Source organism: Phyllopteryx taeniolatus, chromosome 5 (assembly GCF_024500385.1).
Source record: "Phyllopteryx taeniolatus isolate TA_2022b chromosome 5, UOR_Ptae_1.2, whole genome shotgun sequence".
NCBI classification, from domain to species: Eukaryota; Metazoa; Chordata; class Actinopteri; order Syngnathiformes; family Syngnathidae; genus Phyllopteryx; species Phyllopteryx taeniolatus.
Window position 1 is genome coordinate 18,782,505 of NC_084506.1, and position 19,087 is coordinate 18,801,591.

The 19,087-nt window shown below is 40.7% G+C and overlaps 1 protein-coding gene and 1 long non-coding RNA gene across 5 annotated transcripts in view; one reads left to right on the forward strand and one right to left on the reverse strand.

Moving 5' to 3' along the window:
* Nucleotides 1-19,087, forward strand: part of LOC133477993 (uncharacterized) — a 230,704-nt gene that overhangs the window by 18,577 nt on the left and 193,040 nt on the right. For all 4 annotated transcript variants that reach the window (XR_009788536.1, XR_009788537.1, XR_009788535.1 and 1 more), the window contains exon 3: nucleotides 3,711-3,805. This is a non-coding gene — a long non-coding RNA (uncharacterized LOC133477993). The remainder of the gene's footprint in view (nucleotides 1-3,710; nucleotides 3,806-19,087) is intronic.
* cspg4 (chondroitin sulfate proteoglycan 4) overlaps nucleotides 1-19,087 on the reverse strand; it is a 67,175-nt gene that overhangs the window by 6,767 nt on the left and 41,321 nt on the right. The window contains exons 2-9 of the mRNA XM_061773458.1: nucleotides 18,726-18,889; nucleotides 14,702-18,253; nucleotides 13,490-13,678; nucleotides 13,141-13,416; nucleotides 7,838-8,014; nucleotides 1,918-2,116; nucleotides 1,290-1,421; nucleotides 226-386 (exon numbers count right to left, since the gene is read on the reverse strand). Coding sequence (XP_061629442.1) covers nucleotides 226-386; nucleotides 1,290-1,421; nucleotides 1,918-2,116; nucleotides 7,838-8,014; nucleotides 13,141-13,416; nucleotides 13,490-13,678; nucleotides 14,702-18,253; nucleotides 18,726-18,889 — 4,850 coding nt within the window. The remainder of the gene's footprint in view (nucleotides 1-225; nucleotides 387-1,289; nucleotides 1,422-1,917; nucleotides 2,117-7,837; nucleotides 8,015-13,140; nucleotides 13,417-13,489; nucleotides 13,679-14,701; nucleotides 18,254-18,725; nucleotides 18,890-19,087) is intronic.

Here is a 19,087-nt window from a genome sequence, read left to right on the forward strand (position 1 = left end):
TTCAGTTTTGCTTTCGCAAGTAGAAACCACGCTAGTCACAACGATCAGGCTCAGCCCTGGTCGTCATGGTAATGAAAGCAAAACTTCGCATTGGCCAAGCAGTTTAAGGGTGGGATATACAGGCGCTCACTCAACAGGCTAACTTCACAGAGACAGGTTGTGTAAATTGAGCTATAACTCTTGACCCTTGGGGTATTTTGACAAAAGCACGGTTGAAGTGCTCACCTGTGTTTGGGAGAATCGACTGATTTCCTCCATTTGTTTTTTGGCGTTGGCCAGGATAAGTCGTCCCAAACGAGGAGGGTGGACCAGCGAGTAGCTGATCTCGTTTCCGTCTTCGTTTGTCACAGCACCCAGATTGGCACTCGTGATGGGTTGCCTCGTTCCTGTGGGCACACACAAACACACGCAAGGGTTAACCAGTGTAAAATTTACTTCTAGGCAGTGCAGTTAAGTAGACTCCAGAGTCAGGTCAGTGTATGTTTTATATGATTTTATATTTAAGTGAGGTGCTTATTAGGTAATACAATACTCAAGGGATGACAATATTAAATTACATTCTATATGCTCCTCATAAGTAGAATGCACTCGGGTTAAAAAGGGAGTTTGAAAATGAAAAGTAATGAAATAAAAAAAAATTTGCGTCTGAGTTTTTAAAAATTTTGGAGAAAAAAAATCTCATTGGTTGAAGGTGATGAATTTCATTATAGAACAGCAACGATCAGTAAGCTCTAACTTTTTACAAGACTAAGCTGGTGTTGAAAAGAATAAAATACTTTCCCATTGTGAACACGCATACTATAATAAAATTATTGTTAAAAAAAAGTTGGAAAGAATTGACTACATTAAAACCAAAATATTACCAAAAACTACCAAAATAAAAATGTACAAGTAATATACTTGAATTAAAAAGTTGAAAAAAGACTATTCATCAAAATAAATCTAAAATTAATTACATTAATTAATTTTTTTCCTGTGATAGACATGCATAGTATATATAAATAAATAAAATGTTGGATAGTATTAAAACGTTAATTACATACTAATATTATTAATTGTAATAAATACAATACAATAATAATCATATCTGATTACATTCTACAGTGCAACTATGTAATAAGTATATCAGAATAATACACTTAAATTAAAAAAGATAATAAAATCACAGTTCTAAAAACATTTACTGTAAATTAATAAAGGAAAATAATATACACACAGTACACTGTGTGTGTGTGTATATATAAAATGCAGTACAGTACAAAATATAGAGCAGAATGTGGACGTCTCACCTGGAAACACCATGAGCTCCTCTTGCGTTACCATGGTGATGGTGAGGGGCCTGGCCGTGACGACAAATCTGTAGAGGGGAGACGTGTGTTCGCCGTCTGTCACCGTGAAACTGAAACCGCCAGACTCCTCACCTAAAGAGACATACAAGAGTTGAGTTTTAAATATACACTACAGTTCCAGAATTGGAAGACAATTTAGGAACCAACATTTTTGAAAAACGGTCCTTTTATAACTTCAATAAACATTGGGAAAAAAAAAAAATTGAAAAGAGGACTTTCCTGAGGTCTATCCATTATCAGTCAGAGCAATTAGTTTGATGATGTAATTTCTGCTAAGTCATGTAGCTCACTTTTTTTCCCCTCATCCTGTAGATGGCTAATAAGGTTTGAGTAACAGTAGTATGTAATAAATAATACATCTGTGATAAATGGTAAATGTAACAATTACAAAGAAGACATCAATAGCATACCATCATTTACACTACGACAGCTATCATTTACACAACAAGAGCATGTTTCTGTATTTTCTGCAAGGATTATTTGTAATTTCATGTGGGGAGGGGCACAGAAAATGCTCTCCAGTTCTCGAATGAGCCATACACACAGTCAGACATGTGGGTGTCCTCACCCTCGTGAATGAAGATGACCTCCCCATGGTCAATTTGGGCCTGTGTGAAATTGAAAACGGCCTCATCGGGGAAGTCTTTGAATGCCACCATCCCGTTGGATGGTGACTCTACGCTGTAATAGACTTCCTCGGCGGGGGTGTCGGCATCCTCGGTTTTCAACATGCTGGGCGTGATGTCGGCCTCCTCGCCGGCGAGTACCTGGCGAGAGACCAGGAAGAAGGCACGGGTGAAAATACAACATACTTTTATGTGATTTGGGAAACTTATGTGACAGACTCTCACAGTTAGCAAACAAAGCCTTGAAAATAACTGAAGTGCGGAACTATGTAACATGGTTGAAGTTCCTAAGCCCCTAAATAATTCCAATGTAAAAGTAATCTATTATATAAATAACTTCATTGTAATTAATATGGATGATAATAATTAAAACATTTATTTGCTGTTTTAAAAATATTAATTAATAGTATTAACATGGATAATAATTAAACAAATATCATTTATTTATTTACTATTTTGGCGGACTGTTTTTACTTTATATTAAAGTTTTAAAAACATTAAAAATATTTGTAAAACGTTTTGTCAGTGTACATGAAAATTACGTTTTACTACATGGAAATAATAATGATGTTAATATATTTTATATATTTTTTATCATTATTTTTTCCTTTAAAATGTGTTTATATACTAAACGTATTATTAATACTACAACTACTACTACTATTATTACTACTATTACTAATATTTACTATATAAAAAAATATTTCGTTTGAAAAATATATTTAAAAAAATAGGTTCAGTGTGAAAACATTTTAATTACAATGTACATTATTATTATAATTATTACTATAAAACAATACAATTGTAATAATTTTTTTAATCTTAATTTAACACAGTTTGGAATTAGCACTCAGACGCGTCATTATGACGTCATCTTGCAGTTACCAAAGATTACGGCAGATGGCAACATCGGTCCGCTCCATAAGTAACGCGTGCATTGTGCTAATCAGACAACACGACGGTGCTTTTACAAATGAATGGATCAATACTTCTTCATCGTAAACGGAATGACGACATAAAACCAATAGGCTGACACAAAATGGATGACATCTCCTCCCACAGACAGTCATATTAATGCAGCGCACGTTTAAATACTCGAAAATAACGAACATGTTTGAGGGGTGCCTATTGTCTTGGAGGTGTTATAAAACTTACTTTTCTGAATTTGGACTTTGGCCTGCACACACTTTGTTAAAATAGCAAGAAAATAAATGAAAGCTAACTTGAAGAGGTGACCTGTCCATGACATGCGGAATGCGGAAGTGGTAAGTTGGGAGTTTTCTACCCTGTTGTTCTACTTTTAAAGATGGAGTCCTTCAAATAACCACTCTTCATCTCTTTGTGTCGGGTAATAGATTTATTTTTGTGTGTGTGTGTAAATTGGTCTTCTTGTGCCTCACGAATTCTGCCAAGCAACCAGTGGCGAAGCTGTAACATGAGCAGGGAAAAGACCAATTATGTTGCCTGCTAAGCGAGCCAAATCATTTATGTCACTTCTGAAGTTGTGACGTATAAACAATTTCATAACGTTTCCAAAACAACAAGCACTGGGGTACTTTTAGGTGGCAAAAATGATTGACTACTGCTGACAAAAACATGTTTTGTTTGAGCGTGCGCTGCCAGATATACCCGAAAGAGTTTCTGTTTTATAAAGATTTCCCTCAGTAAAATCAAAAACGAATCTGGCGGAGCCTTCGTGGGTGAGGTAGATTAATTGAGTTTGTGTCTTAAATAGGTGTACAGAGAAGATCACAAGACTGTGCATAGGCGGCGTAGCCACTTCTAAAAGGGACAGACTGGGAACCAAACCTCAAAGGTGTTTTCTCACAGGTATGTATATTTGGTTGGGTTGTTTCTGAGTCATTTAACAAAACATAACATTTAGCCTGCAAGGTAACATCAGCTCAAAAGCGTGCTATAAAGCAGTAAACGAGCACGTCTGTGCCATAAATCAGAGTATCTGAAAAGTCAATTCATTAACCAGTCCCTCAATGATCATGTTAACTATGTCTGAGTTTCCACTACATCTAGTTTTGAATCAATTTACCAGTTGAAATGTAAATTACGATTGGCGTTCCATCTCCCTTTGAAGCATTTTACTTCACAACAACCTTTTACTTATTGACCCTTCACATAGGCGGCACGGTGGAAGACTGGTTAGAGCGTCTGCCTCACAGTTCTGAGGACCGGAGTTCAATCACCGCCCCGCCTGTGTGGAGTTTGCATGTTCTCACCTTGCCTGCGTGGGCTTTCTCCGGGCACTCCGGTTTCCTCCCACATCCCAGAAACATGCATGGTAGGTTAATTGACGACTCTAAATTGCCCGTAGGTGTGAATGTGAGAGCGAATGGTTGTTTGTTTGTATGTGCCCAGCGATTGGCTGGCAAACAGTTCAGGGTGTACCCCGCCTCCTGCCCGAAGATAGCTGGGATAGGCTCCAGCACTCCCGCGACCCTAGTAAGGATAAGCGGCTCAGAAAATGGATTGATGGACCCTTCACATATTCAAACTACGGTGGTCGAAAAGAAGGCTAAAATCATCGTTCTAGCCATTCATCCTGCTTTCTCAATTACTCTCTGCCTTGGTCAAAATGATGTGATTGTGAATCATTGTTTTAAAGAATGCAGTGCTCAGTGATTGCTGTTTGTGAAAGAAATTGGAGGTAAAACAGCACCCCAGTAATTAGTGTTTTAAAAAAAAGGTATTCACACATACACAACAGATTTTTTGTTTTAGTATGAATTCCTCATAATGTACAATATTTACGTGTAATTCAGTCTATACAGTTACAAATCCGATTTAATTGACTTTGGAGTAACTTCATAACACTGGATAAACCCCCCTCCCCCCCCCAAAAAAACCTTGTGGTATAATTCTGTAGTGAAACCAATGACTGTCTAAAGCAGGGGTGTCAAACTCATTTTTGTCACGGGCCACATCGTAGTTATGACTTACCTCGGAGGGCCACTACAACTGTGAACCAATATAAATGAAAGATTACCTCCTATATTGTAATTACATACAGTATACACAACACATTGATGCATAGCCAGTTTTGAAATCAGAAGCCTATAAAAACATGTTTTTCATCTATTACATTTCTTTTCAAAGGGGGATTGGTAACAAAAGAATGCTTGCAAATATCTCAATGGTATTACACCAAAACACGAGCAATTTTGATTTGCTTTCGCAGGCCACATAAAATGATGTGGCGGGCCGGATCTGGCCCCCGGGCCACGAGTTTGCCACCCTGGTCTAAAGATTTTATTCATTTATGTATTTAGGAATTTATTTGGGTAAATGTACATTTTTAGAACTTTTTAAAATCCTTCAATTTATTTCATGTTATTTTATTCGTACATTAGTTTTTTTTCAAATACATAAAATATCAAATTTATATTTTTATATATTTGTAAGCTAATTTTATAAGAAAACATAGGCACCCAAAGGAGAATATATGAGAACAAGTATTGATAAATCAATGAAAGAATAATACAATTTTGAAATGCAGTATAAAAATACTTATTATTGCTTTTTTCTTTAATTGTAAAAATATATGCACCGCGGGTATGCGTCACATGTATTGTGTGAAATATAAACTGGGGGAGTCGTGCTAATGCTTAAATTAATCCTGTAAGGAAAATTATTCAAAGATTGTAGATCGATAGCTATAGAAAAATATTTTTTCTGTTCATAGCAGTTCCTTGGAGATTTTACTTGTATTCAGAATTGCATAGCGTGCCGCATCAAATGCTCTTGTGGATTTTATATGGCCCACGTGCTGTAGTTTGCCCACCCCTGGTGTAACCGCTAATGGACGACAGCAGACTAGGTCAAAAGGGATCAACGATGAGCTAGAATAGCGCCTGAGCCGAACCTATATTGTGTGATCTCCGACCTCAGAGGTCACCGCGCATGTTTAAATCAACCCAAGCGCCACTCGCCATGCTATCGCGTTACACTCTGCGCGGCGCCGCAGCCCAACAACGTGCCACCGCCGGATGTTGGAGGCTTCATCATCAAATGGCGAACGCTTTGGCGGTTTTTCCCAAAATACGGGTTGCCGGGGAGACGTGAAACCGCAGGAGGAGGAACGGAACGAGCTGAATGACACACTTGCTTTCCAGTTGTGGGAGGTGATTACTCCCGACTTTCCCCAACACTCCAAACTCGTGGAGGGACTCTTCCAAACTTGGACTAAGGTCAGTAGTCACCCTTTGACTCACTTGGGTTGACATTACTTGCTGATATATTTTTGAGAAAAAAAAGGAAAATAAATAAGTAAAAATCCCTGAAGGATTTCACAATTAGGCAACGAACAGCTGAGAACACAATTGATTCAGGCGCGACTCGTTGGCCGCATAAATGGGCTGCTGTCTGAATAGAGAAAGAAATAAAGAAGTATAACAACTAACTCTGTTGTAAAGTGGATATATGTAAAACGTCTACACAGCCCTGTTCATATCAAGGTTTTATGATATAAAAATGAGACCAAGATAAATCATTTCAAAACGTTTTCTACCAATGTTACCTCCAACTTGTACAACTCAACATTTTTTAAAAAATTTTTGAGAGGGGAAGTAAAAGTAAACAACTGAAATAGTGGTTGCACAAGTGCACACACCCTGTTATACCTAGGATGTGACCAATCACGAGCAAACTCATTGTAAGTGGGAGTCACCACACATGCCATCATTTCAAGTGCCTCTGATTAACCCCAATAAGTTTCAGATGTTCTAGTAGGCTTTTCCCGACATTTGTTTTGCTTTTTAGCAGATGTCTGAAGATTTTGTGCTAACACTGACTGCTGCTTTGAAATGTTTATAATTTCTTCTACCTCATCTAAGGCCCCAGTTCTAGCTGAAGAACCATAATTCACTGTAGGTTTGGTGTTCTTTTGTTTGTGACCAGTGTTGTGTTTGCACCAAATACATCTTTTGGATTTATGGTCAAAAAGCTCAACCTTGGTTTCATTGGACTGTAACACATTTCCCTACGTCTTTTGGAGATTTTGTAATGGTCAAAAATTTGGCCAGAGGCGTGTATACTTTTTTATATCTACTGTACTTTATTTCATTGGACTTTGCATATGAATATGAATACGTTTACCTGTGAGTCTCAGGCTATTCTACAAGCACTTGCTAAAGTTTAGTTTTTAAAAATAAATATTATAATTTTTTTTTACTTTAAATGCTAAACTACTGCTGCTGCTGCTGCAAGCTGTATGTGATGCTAAATGTCTGTGAATATCACTTGGGCTTTTACATTTCCTGTAGTGTGCATTGTATTCTAGTGTTTTTTATTAATACAAACTTGGAGTTGTACCCCAATTTTGTCGTATTTGCATCATACAGTGACAAAAAAAGGCTTTCTATTTCCATTCTATCAATTTGTACTACTACTACTACTACTATTTCTACTCCTACTATTATTTTTTAATTTGTAGCACCTTTCTGTGCAGTCAAGGGCACTTTCCAAAATGTTAAACACAAGCAAAATCAATACAATAACTAAATTGCTCTACATTTAGAGGGACGTTATTAATGTTAAATTGATTACTGATGATCATTGAAGATGCTTTTTTACCTTTGTCAATGAAGAAATGTTCTTCCAGTTTTGCTCTATTGTGGAGGCCATGTTTCACTGGACTGCAACTGATACTGGCTTACAGTTTCATTATGTTTGAACGCTTCAAATATTGGGGTGTTCTTCGCTTATCCCACTCTGAATGTTCATCAAAGAGGGGAGAACCAAATAAAAGTTCAGCCTATAAAGATTTTTCCTTGGCAACATTTCACCAGTGAGTATGTGGAGGATGAGGAAGCTCTAAGCAACATTGAAAGGAACTTTCCAGAACATTACCTCAAGCCCGGTGTTGCGCATCAGTTTCGGCGGCTCATCATTGATGGGCCAGACAGTCACGGCGACGGTGATGGGAAGGCTGCGTCGGTTGATCTCATAAGCTGAGGCGGAGATAGTGAAGCTGTCCTCTGTGCTCTCGCTGCTGTCGTGCACGTAGTAGATGTGTCCGAGTTTAATCTGTGGCGGACAGGAAGGATTTAGACTTTGTCACATTTCACACGGCACACAAACAAAACACTTGACAGCTACACGACACACTACATTGTTTCCATTCCCAAGTAATTTCAAGCTAATATTTTTAAACTCGGGCAGCACGGCGAGCTCATGGTAAATGTGTGCCTCACAGTTCTGAGTTTTAGAGTTTGAAAGGGCTCTGGACCTCCTATGTGGAGTTAGGATGTTCTTCCCATATTGGTGGTTTACTAGTTGAATTTTTAATGAATGTAAGACAGTAAGAAGGTATTACTCTTTAAATATAATTGTTAAGATTTTCTTTATTGTTGGAAGGAATTGTAAGTAGCTTTTTGGAGACCCTGTAGTTTTACTGTCAGCGATTATTTGTTGTGCTGCACAGAGACAGAAAGTAATAATGGGCTGGTAATGTTTGGCTGCAAAGGGGACGAGTAATGTCGTCTCTGTGGGAGGAGACCTAAACACAAAGGGATCAGTCATACGCTGTCAAGTGAGCTGCCATGGAAAGCGCCACCTGTAGCCGGGTCCACTCTTGTCTCCTATATGCATCCAAAAGAAGGAACCGCCACAACTCTTGTCTCCTTGTCACTTGGCCTTGAAGTCCTGTTCAACTGGAGCCATTTTGACACTTCAGACAGTGATGTGTCGGCCCACTCGCCACAGATGACAGTTGTACATTTATCTCGATAAAACCCGGTTAAGTGTTTTTCGGCGAGAGGAAACGCTTCGGGGAGCGGAACGTGCCAAATGGATCCCATATGATGGGTTGCTTCTGGAATAACAACCCAGGTCATTACTGATGGCGCACAGTCACGAGAGTCAAGTTAGCCTGCTTGTAAGACTGTTATTGTGCATTCATGTTTACAATACATGATCATTTATTTAACTTTGACTTGACTGAAGTATTTGTCAATCATTATCATTACATTTATGATAATTATATACAGTCATCCCCTGCATAGTCACAGTTCACTATTTAAACAATTGAGCTATTTGTTTTTTTCCTATGTAACTTATCCCCAGCTATTTGCTGAAAACCTACATGCCACAAGATGGCACCGAAGCCCGGTCCAAATATGAAAGTAGTACAGTAATTGGCGCAAGAAAGCATGTTGAAGTGATACATCTCCACTGAGAGATAAGCTTTGCATGTGAAGGTGGAGCAAGGTTTAGCCTGGGATGTTAGTGGATTAAAGAAGAAGAAGATTAAGTTTTGGGGGTGGGGTGTCAATTACACAGGGCATTTCATTAGTCTAAACCAGTGATTTCCAACCTTTGAGCCAAGACACATGTTTTACAATTGAAAAATCTCACGGCACACCAACAAAGAAAAATGTCATAGAAAGTAGATACATTAATTACTGTATGCACTTCCTGCCATCTAATAGAATAGCATTATTTTTTTTTCTGTCTGTCACTATGCCTCACTGGCATAAATAGATGAACAAAGATACATTATTTCTTGTAAATTGTTTTGAGCAATTACATAAAATTTTTATGATTTCCCACGGCACACCACGGCTGGTTGAGAATCACTGGTCTAAACGCATGGGAGCACTACCCTTTATTGGGAAAAATATGGAAGCACATGGGAACCGCCAAAGTAAAAAAGCCACAAAACAATTTGGAGTTCAATCAACATATGGATAAATATTCCTTCAAATGTCAAACGAAACTTGGTCAACCAATTGTCAGCAAATCTCGTGAGTGAGCATCTAAAGGATTAGCTCGGCAAGTCCTTTTTTTTTTTCTCTTTGTGATTCCACCGCAGGAGGGTACCATTGATGAGAAAGAGGAAACGTGTGATGACACCAATCGAAAGCAAAATGGAACTGACAGTACACTATGAGCAATAATAATAATATCAATTACATACACAATTTTACCAAGCAGCCGGTAACATACTTTACAGTACATATCAGCTGCTATATGCATTCCAGCAATACCTATAAAACCCTACTAAGTGACACTATCGCTCTGCACCTTTCATAATGTTTGCATTTTACGATTGTATGTACTTCAGTTAAAATATTAAACTGTTACTTAAAACATTGCCTGTACAGTTGCTTGTGGTCTTATGATGGCTGAATTATAATTGATAATTTTACTTTAATTCATATGGGGATTCTGAAATGTGAACTTGGAAATCAACCAGCATCATCTAGGTTGTGTTCCACTTTGGCGGTTCCACTGTAATTAATCAGGTGTTGGAAGTGACCAGATGCTAGATGCTTCCAACTCTGTGATAAATGGTTTGGGGGAAGGCCCTTTTCTGTTTCCAGTGCACAAAGCAAGAACCATAGACATGCTTAGATGGTATCGGTGTGGAAGAACTTGGCCAACAAAGACCTTTGGGATAAACTATAACCTCTGTGAATTGTGACCTCACAAACACGAAAAATAAATAAATGGATACACAAAATCTTGTCGATAGTCTGCCTAGATATCTAAGGTGTCCCAATACCTTTGTCCTCACAGTGCATTCCAGACCCAATAGAAACATGATGGAATCAAAGATTTAAGTCAAAGATTTTCTTCCCCAATACACTTTGTATTGGGGAAGAAAAATGACATTAGCAGGTATGGATTCCATACTGGGAGCTGCCACATCTGATTTATTTTGCCTTGTGGCGGCTCATCCATACGAGTCATGCTGTGATATTGTTGGCCGATATAACCTCAGTGAACCCCAGTCAAGAACATGATCTCGCCCGCATACAGGCACACACACACACACACACGCACGCACACACACGTCTATCTGTCGGTGTCCCAGAGAGGAGCTTGGAACTATTCGAATTCTGGAAAATGGTCAGAAATTACAGTTTGGCTTGAGCGAGGTTATTCCTCAATGTGGAGTTCATTTGGGAGTGTGGCAGTAAAAATATGAAGTGCACACACTGCACACATAAAACATCGCTGAGAGGCAGTGTAATGTGCTTTTTCTATTATGGCAGATGATATCAATGCTCATGCTGGTCTTCCTTCCATGGAGTTTTTCATTTTGTGATTTCATATTTTTTTTAGATGTACGCGCGGGTCTGGGAGCACCAAAGCATGGGCGGTTTGTGTGAACTCTATTGTAGGAATGCATACTGCCAGTTCATTCTGGCCGCAGGCGCTCAAAAACCAGCGTCAGTTTTTCCAGAAGTCAAGCGAAGCGAGTGAGCGACGAGAAAGATGCAGGCCGGGGCTTGACGTGGGAACGCCGAAGATATCTATCTGACGAGCTCGACGATGTGGTAACATTTAGTGTGTCCCGACCACCCCCCCCTCCCAGCAGTAACAGCTTGTGTTTTTAATATTTTCCTAAAAGTGGCCGGACACGCAACAACTTGTGTTCACTGGTAACCGGGGGAAAGTTCCATGATGGTTACTCCTCATGGACAAACACTCTAGGATACTTTAAAACAGCATGTATGAGATGTTCTGACACACTCTGATACAGTGGCAAGATTGCCATCCCTGTTTATTAGTGATGACTGTGCCCCAATTAGTTACTTGGTGTGTCGTCTACTTCAGAGAAATCAAGACCTCCCTTAAATAGAAATAGATTTTTTTCCCCTTCAGGAAAGTGTAATTCAATCTGCAAGCAATGAGGGACGGGTCCTCGTACCCCTTTTTCATGGCGAAGCCTCGAAATTATCCTCAAACTATGATGCAATTTAACGTCATCTAGTCTAGCATGCGTGCTTCAGATTGGGCCTCATTTGGGCGAATTACCTAGAATAGGTTCGCCAAAGTATAAACCCTGGAATTTTTGGCCAAAATGGCTGCTTCAAACCAGAAATCCCAAAATTGAACAGAAAGTTAGCTATGGGTCCTTGTCACATGACTTTTTTTTGGTCCTATTATGGTAGACATGCCCATTGAATTCCGCATTGATCAGTGATTTTTTTATTTTTTTTATTTTAAACTTTACAGGGGATGTTACTGAATGAGTTAATTATCTCAGGTCATATATATAAATTATTTTTTTAATTTGGTCCTGTTCGGTCAAGCAGAATGGAAGATCTGTATCCCTTTTATGCCGGAACAGTTTTACTGTGTCACAGTTTTTAAGGTTACGCTGTGATTTCTTGGTATTATAATTGAAGTTTATTAAGAATCAGAGTCGATCAGTCGAACAGAACAAAGTTTCTCGAGGGGAGAGAGAAACAAAGACAAAGCACTAATTGTAAACAGGATGAGCGAAGTAAGTCATTACATGAAACATTCAATATAGGCTGTAGTACTACACACTGTGAGGGAAGGACAGGGCAAGATAGAACAGGACAAGGACAGGAGAAGAAGCAAGCAGGACAAGGGTCATGAACCTGGCTGTACAACTGAAGTGTGGTGGGGTTAACTATGTAAATTATAAAAGTCTACAGAACGTGAGGAAAAGTGAGGGGTTACACAAGCGATTTGCATATTCATGAGTTATTTGTCACAATAAGTGAGGGCCCCACACCCACTGAAAGAGTCCCAGGGGTGTGTGCCTGCGGACACATGCAAGTGAATTGACACCGTTTTACATGCACAAAGAGTGACAGAAGTGTCCTGTAATTGCTGTGCCCGCACCGCGGAGGTTGAGGACCCCACCCAATCAATCAAGGGGTGGGATCGGGCCCAGGGGTCCACCCGAAAGCAGGCCATTGGACGGGACACGTCCCACACCGAGGGACCCAGGGCGGTCCGCCGGCCCCACCGAGGCGCCCCAACAACTGGCCACCCAGTGTGGGCCGCAGAAACCAAATGCCACCCCCCCAGGAAACCACCCCACGCGCCGCATTGTTTATGTTCTGGGGAGTAGCACGATTTATTTGTTGCACTCAATCTGCCTTGGTTCTTGCTGTTTCTCTACATTTCTCCACAGTTGTCTTTTTGTATTTTGTTTTAAATGCCAACTTGATATTATAAATAAAGCTGCCCCATCTGTATTTGCATAAGTAAACGCTCCAACTCCTATTTTTGCAGAAATATGATATTTACAACAGGGTATCTGGACAATCCTACATCAGTCACAATGAGAGGATAATAAATGGAAGAGGCTCTTAATCAACATACTTGTTGCAAATAACAATGCTTCCTTGTATTTAAATGTTTATCATAGAACTTTTATACTCGACCTCTTCCCAAGTGAAATAAGTCAGCTCGTCTCCATCCTGGAAACGGATCTCGCCGTGCTTTGGCGGCTCTTCCACGACAAATTCAATGTTGAAGGATTTGTAGAAGGGATGGAAGATGTTGATGACTTCTTCGTTGATGACCATGCTGAGGCCCTCCTTCACTGTGAAATTGAAGGACTGAATGGGGATGATTCGGGGCACGATGTTCACGGTGATGTGCAGGTCCTCCACTGTGGTAAAACCATTGCTGACCTCCATGGTAAATGTGTCAACGCCCTGTAAAGTCGAGAAAACTCGTATATTATATACAGAAAGGAAGCATCAGATGACAGTGAGTAAAAAAACACACCTGGATGGATGCAGACACGTAAAGAATGCGTCCGTGATCAATGTCGTCCTGCGTGAACGAGTGAATATAGTCGAGGACTGGCGAGTCTGTGCCGTCTGTGCTGTTAGTCAACTTGACCACATGACCGAGGCGAGGTGGTTCTTTGATGGTGAACACCATTTCTATAGGCATAATGTCAGCTTGCTCCACCTAAGCGAAGCACAAAATGGAACACGGTTATCATTGAACCTACTTTAGGGGGAGTGCAGGGGGCGTGGTAACAACTGACAAAATACGAGAAAATGGTGTTCCTCGTCCAACAGAACAAATCTAATTCATCAAATAACTATTTACTTGGCTTTTGTATTTAAACTGGAGCTGGGTCGTATTCATTAACACGTGTGAGAAATTGGGACACGGGTGTAGACCATGTCATGTCACACATTTACACAGACAGATTTAAGGTCATCCGACTAGGCGAAGTTTTAATCAGCTCCCCGGAGCCCCAAGCCTGTTTAGCACTCATGGGTCCCTTTCACTATATTTCACATCACACTACTTTGGATTTTATAGCGTTGTAGGAAACATATTAGATGCACTTCCACAAGACAAGTCAATACTTTACCTCTGGAAAAGCAATACTATCAAGGCAGAGAGACTGACCATATTGGAGAAGTATACGTGCTGTTATTTTAGATTCAGCCCATCCCTACACTGTACAGCGGATATGTAATGTATACTTTGGGTTTCAGTATTTTGCCATCAAAATTGCACTTCATTAGTCTAAAAGTCAAGTTACATAAAATGGGAGCGTGTTTAGACTTGACGGATGATTTGAATCCCATTAGCTGCTTTCCAGATGAACTGCAAGCAGGCCCCTCTTACAAATTACAGTGGGCTTCAGGATGCTCCCCATGGGATACCCAATGCTCTGTTTTCCACACCTAATCGACTCCAATTTAATACATAAACTCGATTAAAAGTGGCGACTGTCCCGTCACATTTAGTGCTGCTTTCATGTGGCTGCGATGTAGATTACAGATGAGGCATTGCTGGAGTGAGCCATTGGATTAAAAGCTGCCCGAATCACAACAAATAAACTTCTATATCCCCTAAGAAAGATAATTCTGTCACATGGATGCCTGATTTAAACACAGGCAATGCAAAAAAATTTTAATGGTTGAACCAAAACATAATATTCATGAACATTTTTACAAGGATGTTAAGAATTACCTTGACAAAATCTGAGTTGACAACGGTGTGCTCGCCCTCATAGGAAATGATGACTTCATTGGTAATCACCTCAGGCTCTGAGAAGTGACCTTGTTTGAATATTTTAATCCTGAATGTGCCCTCTTCTGAATGTTCTCTTGCTCGGACTGTGAAGTTGAAGGCATCCTTAGACCTCAGACTCTCGTAATTATGTTCATAGGAAACAACTCCCTTTTTCAGGTCCTCCTGGGTGAATTCTTGTGCCTCAATCCCGCTTACAATAATCCTGCCGTCACTGGGGGGTGATGTCACCTGATACGTAATCTCACGCTCATCCCTGATATCCATGTTGGACTCGGCACTCAGCAGTGTTGTGTCAAGGGTCTTAGTGCTACCATGGTCAATGACAATGATTGTGTTGTTCGCCACACGCAAGTAGGGTTCGCCGGCTTGAATCTGCAGCAGAGCAGTTGTTTTGTGAAAGCCATCAGATACTTGCAGTGGGAAGCGTTCCTGATCTGCTCCTTGGTGGATAAAAAGAACATTTTTATCTCGCAGGTCAGCTTGGGTGAAACGGAAAAGGGATTGTGAGGGATTCTGTGCGGCGACAATACTGCCAGAAAGGATACCCTCACGAGCATAGACAATCTGGGAGTCATTAAAACCAGAGTCATCATCTTTGAAACGGATATCATCAGTCGTTAGCAAGCGCTGTCCATGGCGGACCATGTTGAAAACTTTATCCACAACCTGCATTGGAGCATGTTCATTCTTGCTTTGGATAAATATCCTGAAAACATCACTTATTGTTTCCTGTATCCCAAATCTGTCTGCTCCCTGATCAAATACTGTGAAGTGGAATTCATCGTTATCTGTCCGAGAACCATCGTGCTGGTATATAAGTCTGTCAAGTTGGAGGTCTTCATTACTGAACACTCGAATTGCTCCTTCGAATCGAGGTTGCCCTGGAGGGGAGTCCCTTATGAGCCGTCCGTGTTTTGGTTCTTGATTGACCTGGTACATAAAATCTGAAGAGCCTGTTGTTACCACCCAAAGGTGTTTCTTGTTTATAACATGTTCACTGCCATGTAGGACCGTTAGCATCTCATTGGTCAGAACAGGGGCATCAGAATCAGCAAGGATGCTGATTGGGAATGTGTATAACGGGGAGTATTGATCCTCTGCAAAGACTTTGAACTGGAATTGATCTGTAGTGTCAACAGCCCTTCGCACTACAACTCTGTAGCTGATATAATTGTCCAAAATGTCTCTCTGGGTGAAGGTATCACCTTCATTCAACTCTGTGTCCAATAACTGGAGACTACCCAGTGTCGGAGGCTTAACAAGGATGTACATAACATTTTCTGGGTCTGGGTTTCTTCCTTTTACTTCAGCTTGAAGCTCAGTGTACCCGATTGTTTGCTCTTCACCAGCCTGCATCTCCATTGGCACTAGGGTAGTGAGTTTCACTGGAGAAGGCATGATCTTGACTAAAAATGTGTTATTCCTGAGGGAGAATGTTCCCAGGTGCGTGTCAAACTGAATTCGTTCAACAACAACATCTTCCTGGTCACTGGAATCTGTGCTGAAGTACCTTAAGTAGTTTTGATCCAGATCAGATTGATGGAACTCTTTGACTGGTTTTAACATCCCATCACTTGTCATGATCTTCAGTTCCCCATATATGAGTGGGTGTGTGATGTTATATATGACATCTCCATTACGAGGATGCGTGAGGACTGCCAAATTATGAACGCCGATAGAAGCATTGCTGCCTTGAGCCAAGAGAAGGCCAGTGTTGGTAACAACAGTCATATGTGGCTGTGTCAAAACCAACTTGAAAGTTGCAGAGTGGCTGACAGATTGACCATCTGATACTTCCAGGGTAATTGCATTGGCTTCACCCCCTTTATGCACATAATAGATATTCCCTTCCTTCAGATCCCTGCAAGTAAACTCTGTGATGCTTTGTTCTGGTTCCTGACTTTTCTCAAGATAACCAGTTTCTAAGGAAAGCTCTGATTTCACGGTTACCAGCAAGTTATCACAGTGGGCGTCGGAATCCGTGTTTTTGATAAGAGCCTTGCTCAAGCGAGTCCTGCCATTCTCTGCAATGGTGATTTCTCCTCCACTCAGTTGTGAAATGTCATTAACAGGAATTATTTCAACTGGTAACACATAACTATGCGGTGTTTTAAGACATTCTGGGAGGTAGTCATTACTGCTTACAACCACCTCCAGGTGAATTCGATCTGAATGCCTTTCATGTCCATCGTGCATATACTTGATTTTCTGGTTTACAACATCCAGTAGAGTGAATTTTTGCATGCGTTTTGTGTTGATATTCATGTCAAGCAGACCATACCATGGGTCAGTCTTGAGAGAAAAGATTATCTGAGACTGACGCATTCCTGCAGCACTAAGGTCAAAGGTCGGGCTCAGGTGGTCAATGTCAAGAAAAACCTCTCCACCTTCTGGCACAAGCAACGGCGTCACATCAAGGAGCTTGGTCACGTTCTTGAATATCACTGGCATGTCATCTGTTGGGTAGCAATGTGGTTCTGTTGGTTCAATATCAACATACTGGGTGCGAGGCGGTGGGGATGTTGTTGTGTCAATGTCATAATAACTGGAATAGTCATAGTCCTCTCCTTCACATTTGACATGAACATCTTTAGTCACCAGCGCATCCTGCAGGCTTCTATCCTTCTGATTGACTTTGATTTCACCCAAGCATCCAATAAAGGACTCAGCGGTCATCTCCTCCTCTGCACGATTTAATAAGTCACTGTCACGAAAGATGTCCTTCATTTTAGCCTGAATGCCTCCTAAATACAAATTTCCTACCAAATCCAATTTTTGTGTAGAGTCAAGAGGAAGGGAGACAATCTGGCTGTCTATGTTAATGTCAAACGAATCCTGACCAACTTGGACCTTAACTCTATGCCACTGATCATCATCCAGTTGCACCTCATTGTTCTCCAGCACCTCCATGCCCTTGCCATAGTCCAGCACACCTTTAATATAGCCTTTCACAACACCAATAGCGATGAAATCTGTCTCTATCCCGGGGTGAAATGCAAGAAGGGCATCTTCAATGGTGGTTTTCATGAGGAATTCCAAAACTCTTGGTGTGCCGCTAGCACCACTCCAAGTGGGAAAGGAGACAAAAGAATCAGGAGTGCTGAAACTGGTTGCCTCTCCGTCACCTGCCTCAAACTCGCTACTGCAAGATTCCTTTGTGTCATGGCACTGTTTAAAGAGTGTACCGAGAATATCAAATTCATGGGACTCGAATTTGACGTTAGTCATGCAGCCACGGAAAGGCGGAATGGCGTTGCTAAGGTAGGGAGTGTCAAGATCTCCGGTTCCTCCCAGCCAAATGCCCTGGTCAATGTTCAGTTCCTCCCCATCATTGCTAACAGGGACGTACGTGGAGAAGAGCTCGTCAATTGTCATGGTGAGCTTTGTGTCCTGCAGTGTGAGGGAAACTTTGTGTTCCAGGAGGTTGTTCAGTTGGAGACCTTGAGATGATGACAGGATCACCTCGCCTGCACCCATGTTCATCCGAGCCTATGGAATAAATGACAAAATTTTTGTCAAAATTAAAATCAATGATTGGCATTCGCACTGTGTTTTTTTAATGTAGCCTTTTACTTGTCTTGAGCATGATCGACTTATTTTTCTGCAACTTTACCAAACTATCATGATAAAATGGTTATGGCTTTTGACGGTGCCAATGACAATGTTGTTATCGTTTGGCTTCTCCGATCAGGATTGGCCACAACAGGACAAGTTTTTGCAAATTGCATAATTTCTTTGGCTCAGTTTTTATGTGGATGCTCTTCCGGTAGCAACCCTTCCATACACTGACACTGGAAAGCTTAAATGGCTAGGATCCAAACCCACAATAGCTGCATTAAAAGGAGCAATGTGTACCACTACACAACTAGAGCACAGTGACAGTGATAATGCTGCCATTTGTCACTGCTTTTGAAAATTCTAGTTCAGTTACATTTCCATCTCCTCCAAGTAATCTACTTGCCTGTATTTTGCCATTTAGGAGCTCAATGAAAAGGTAATCCTCCATTCCAGCAGCCAGGAGCAGTAGGCCACTTCTTCGACTTGTCTTCATCTGTAGTGTCACATGGAAGCTGGAGACATCTTGGAAGGTTTGGATACTGCAGAAGCTGTCCCCAAAGTAGGATTCTGTAAAGAAAGGTTACTTTTTATTTAAAGCTACGAAAGTGGACCCACGTCAAAGGAGAAGACAAGTATAAGTATAAGAAGAAAGTATAAAACAGGACAATCAGTTTCATTTGCTGTCAGCAAAGACGGAAGCAAAAGCCTCTATCGTCATGCCTATGCTTGGGAGATTTGACTAAGAGGCATCTGTTTGTGCTTCCA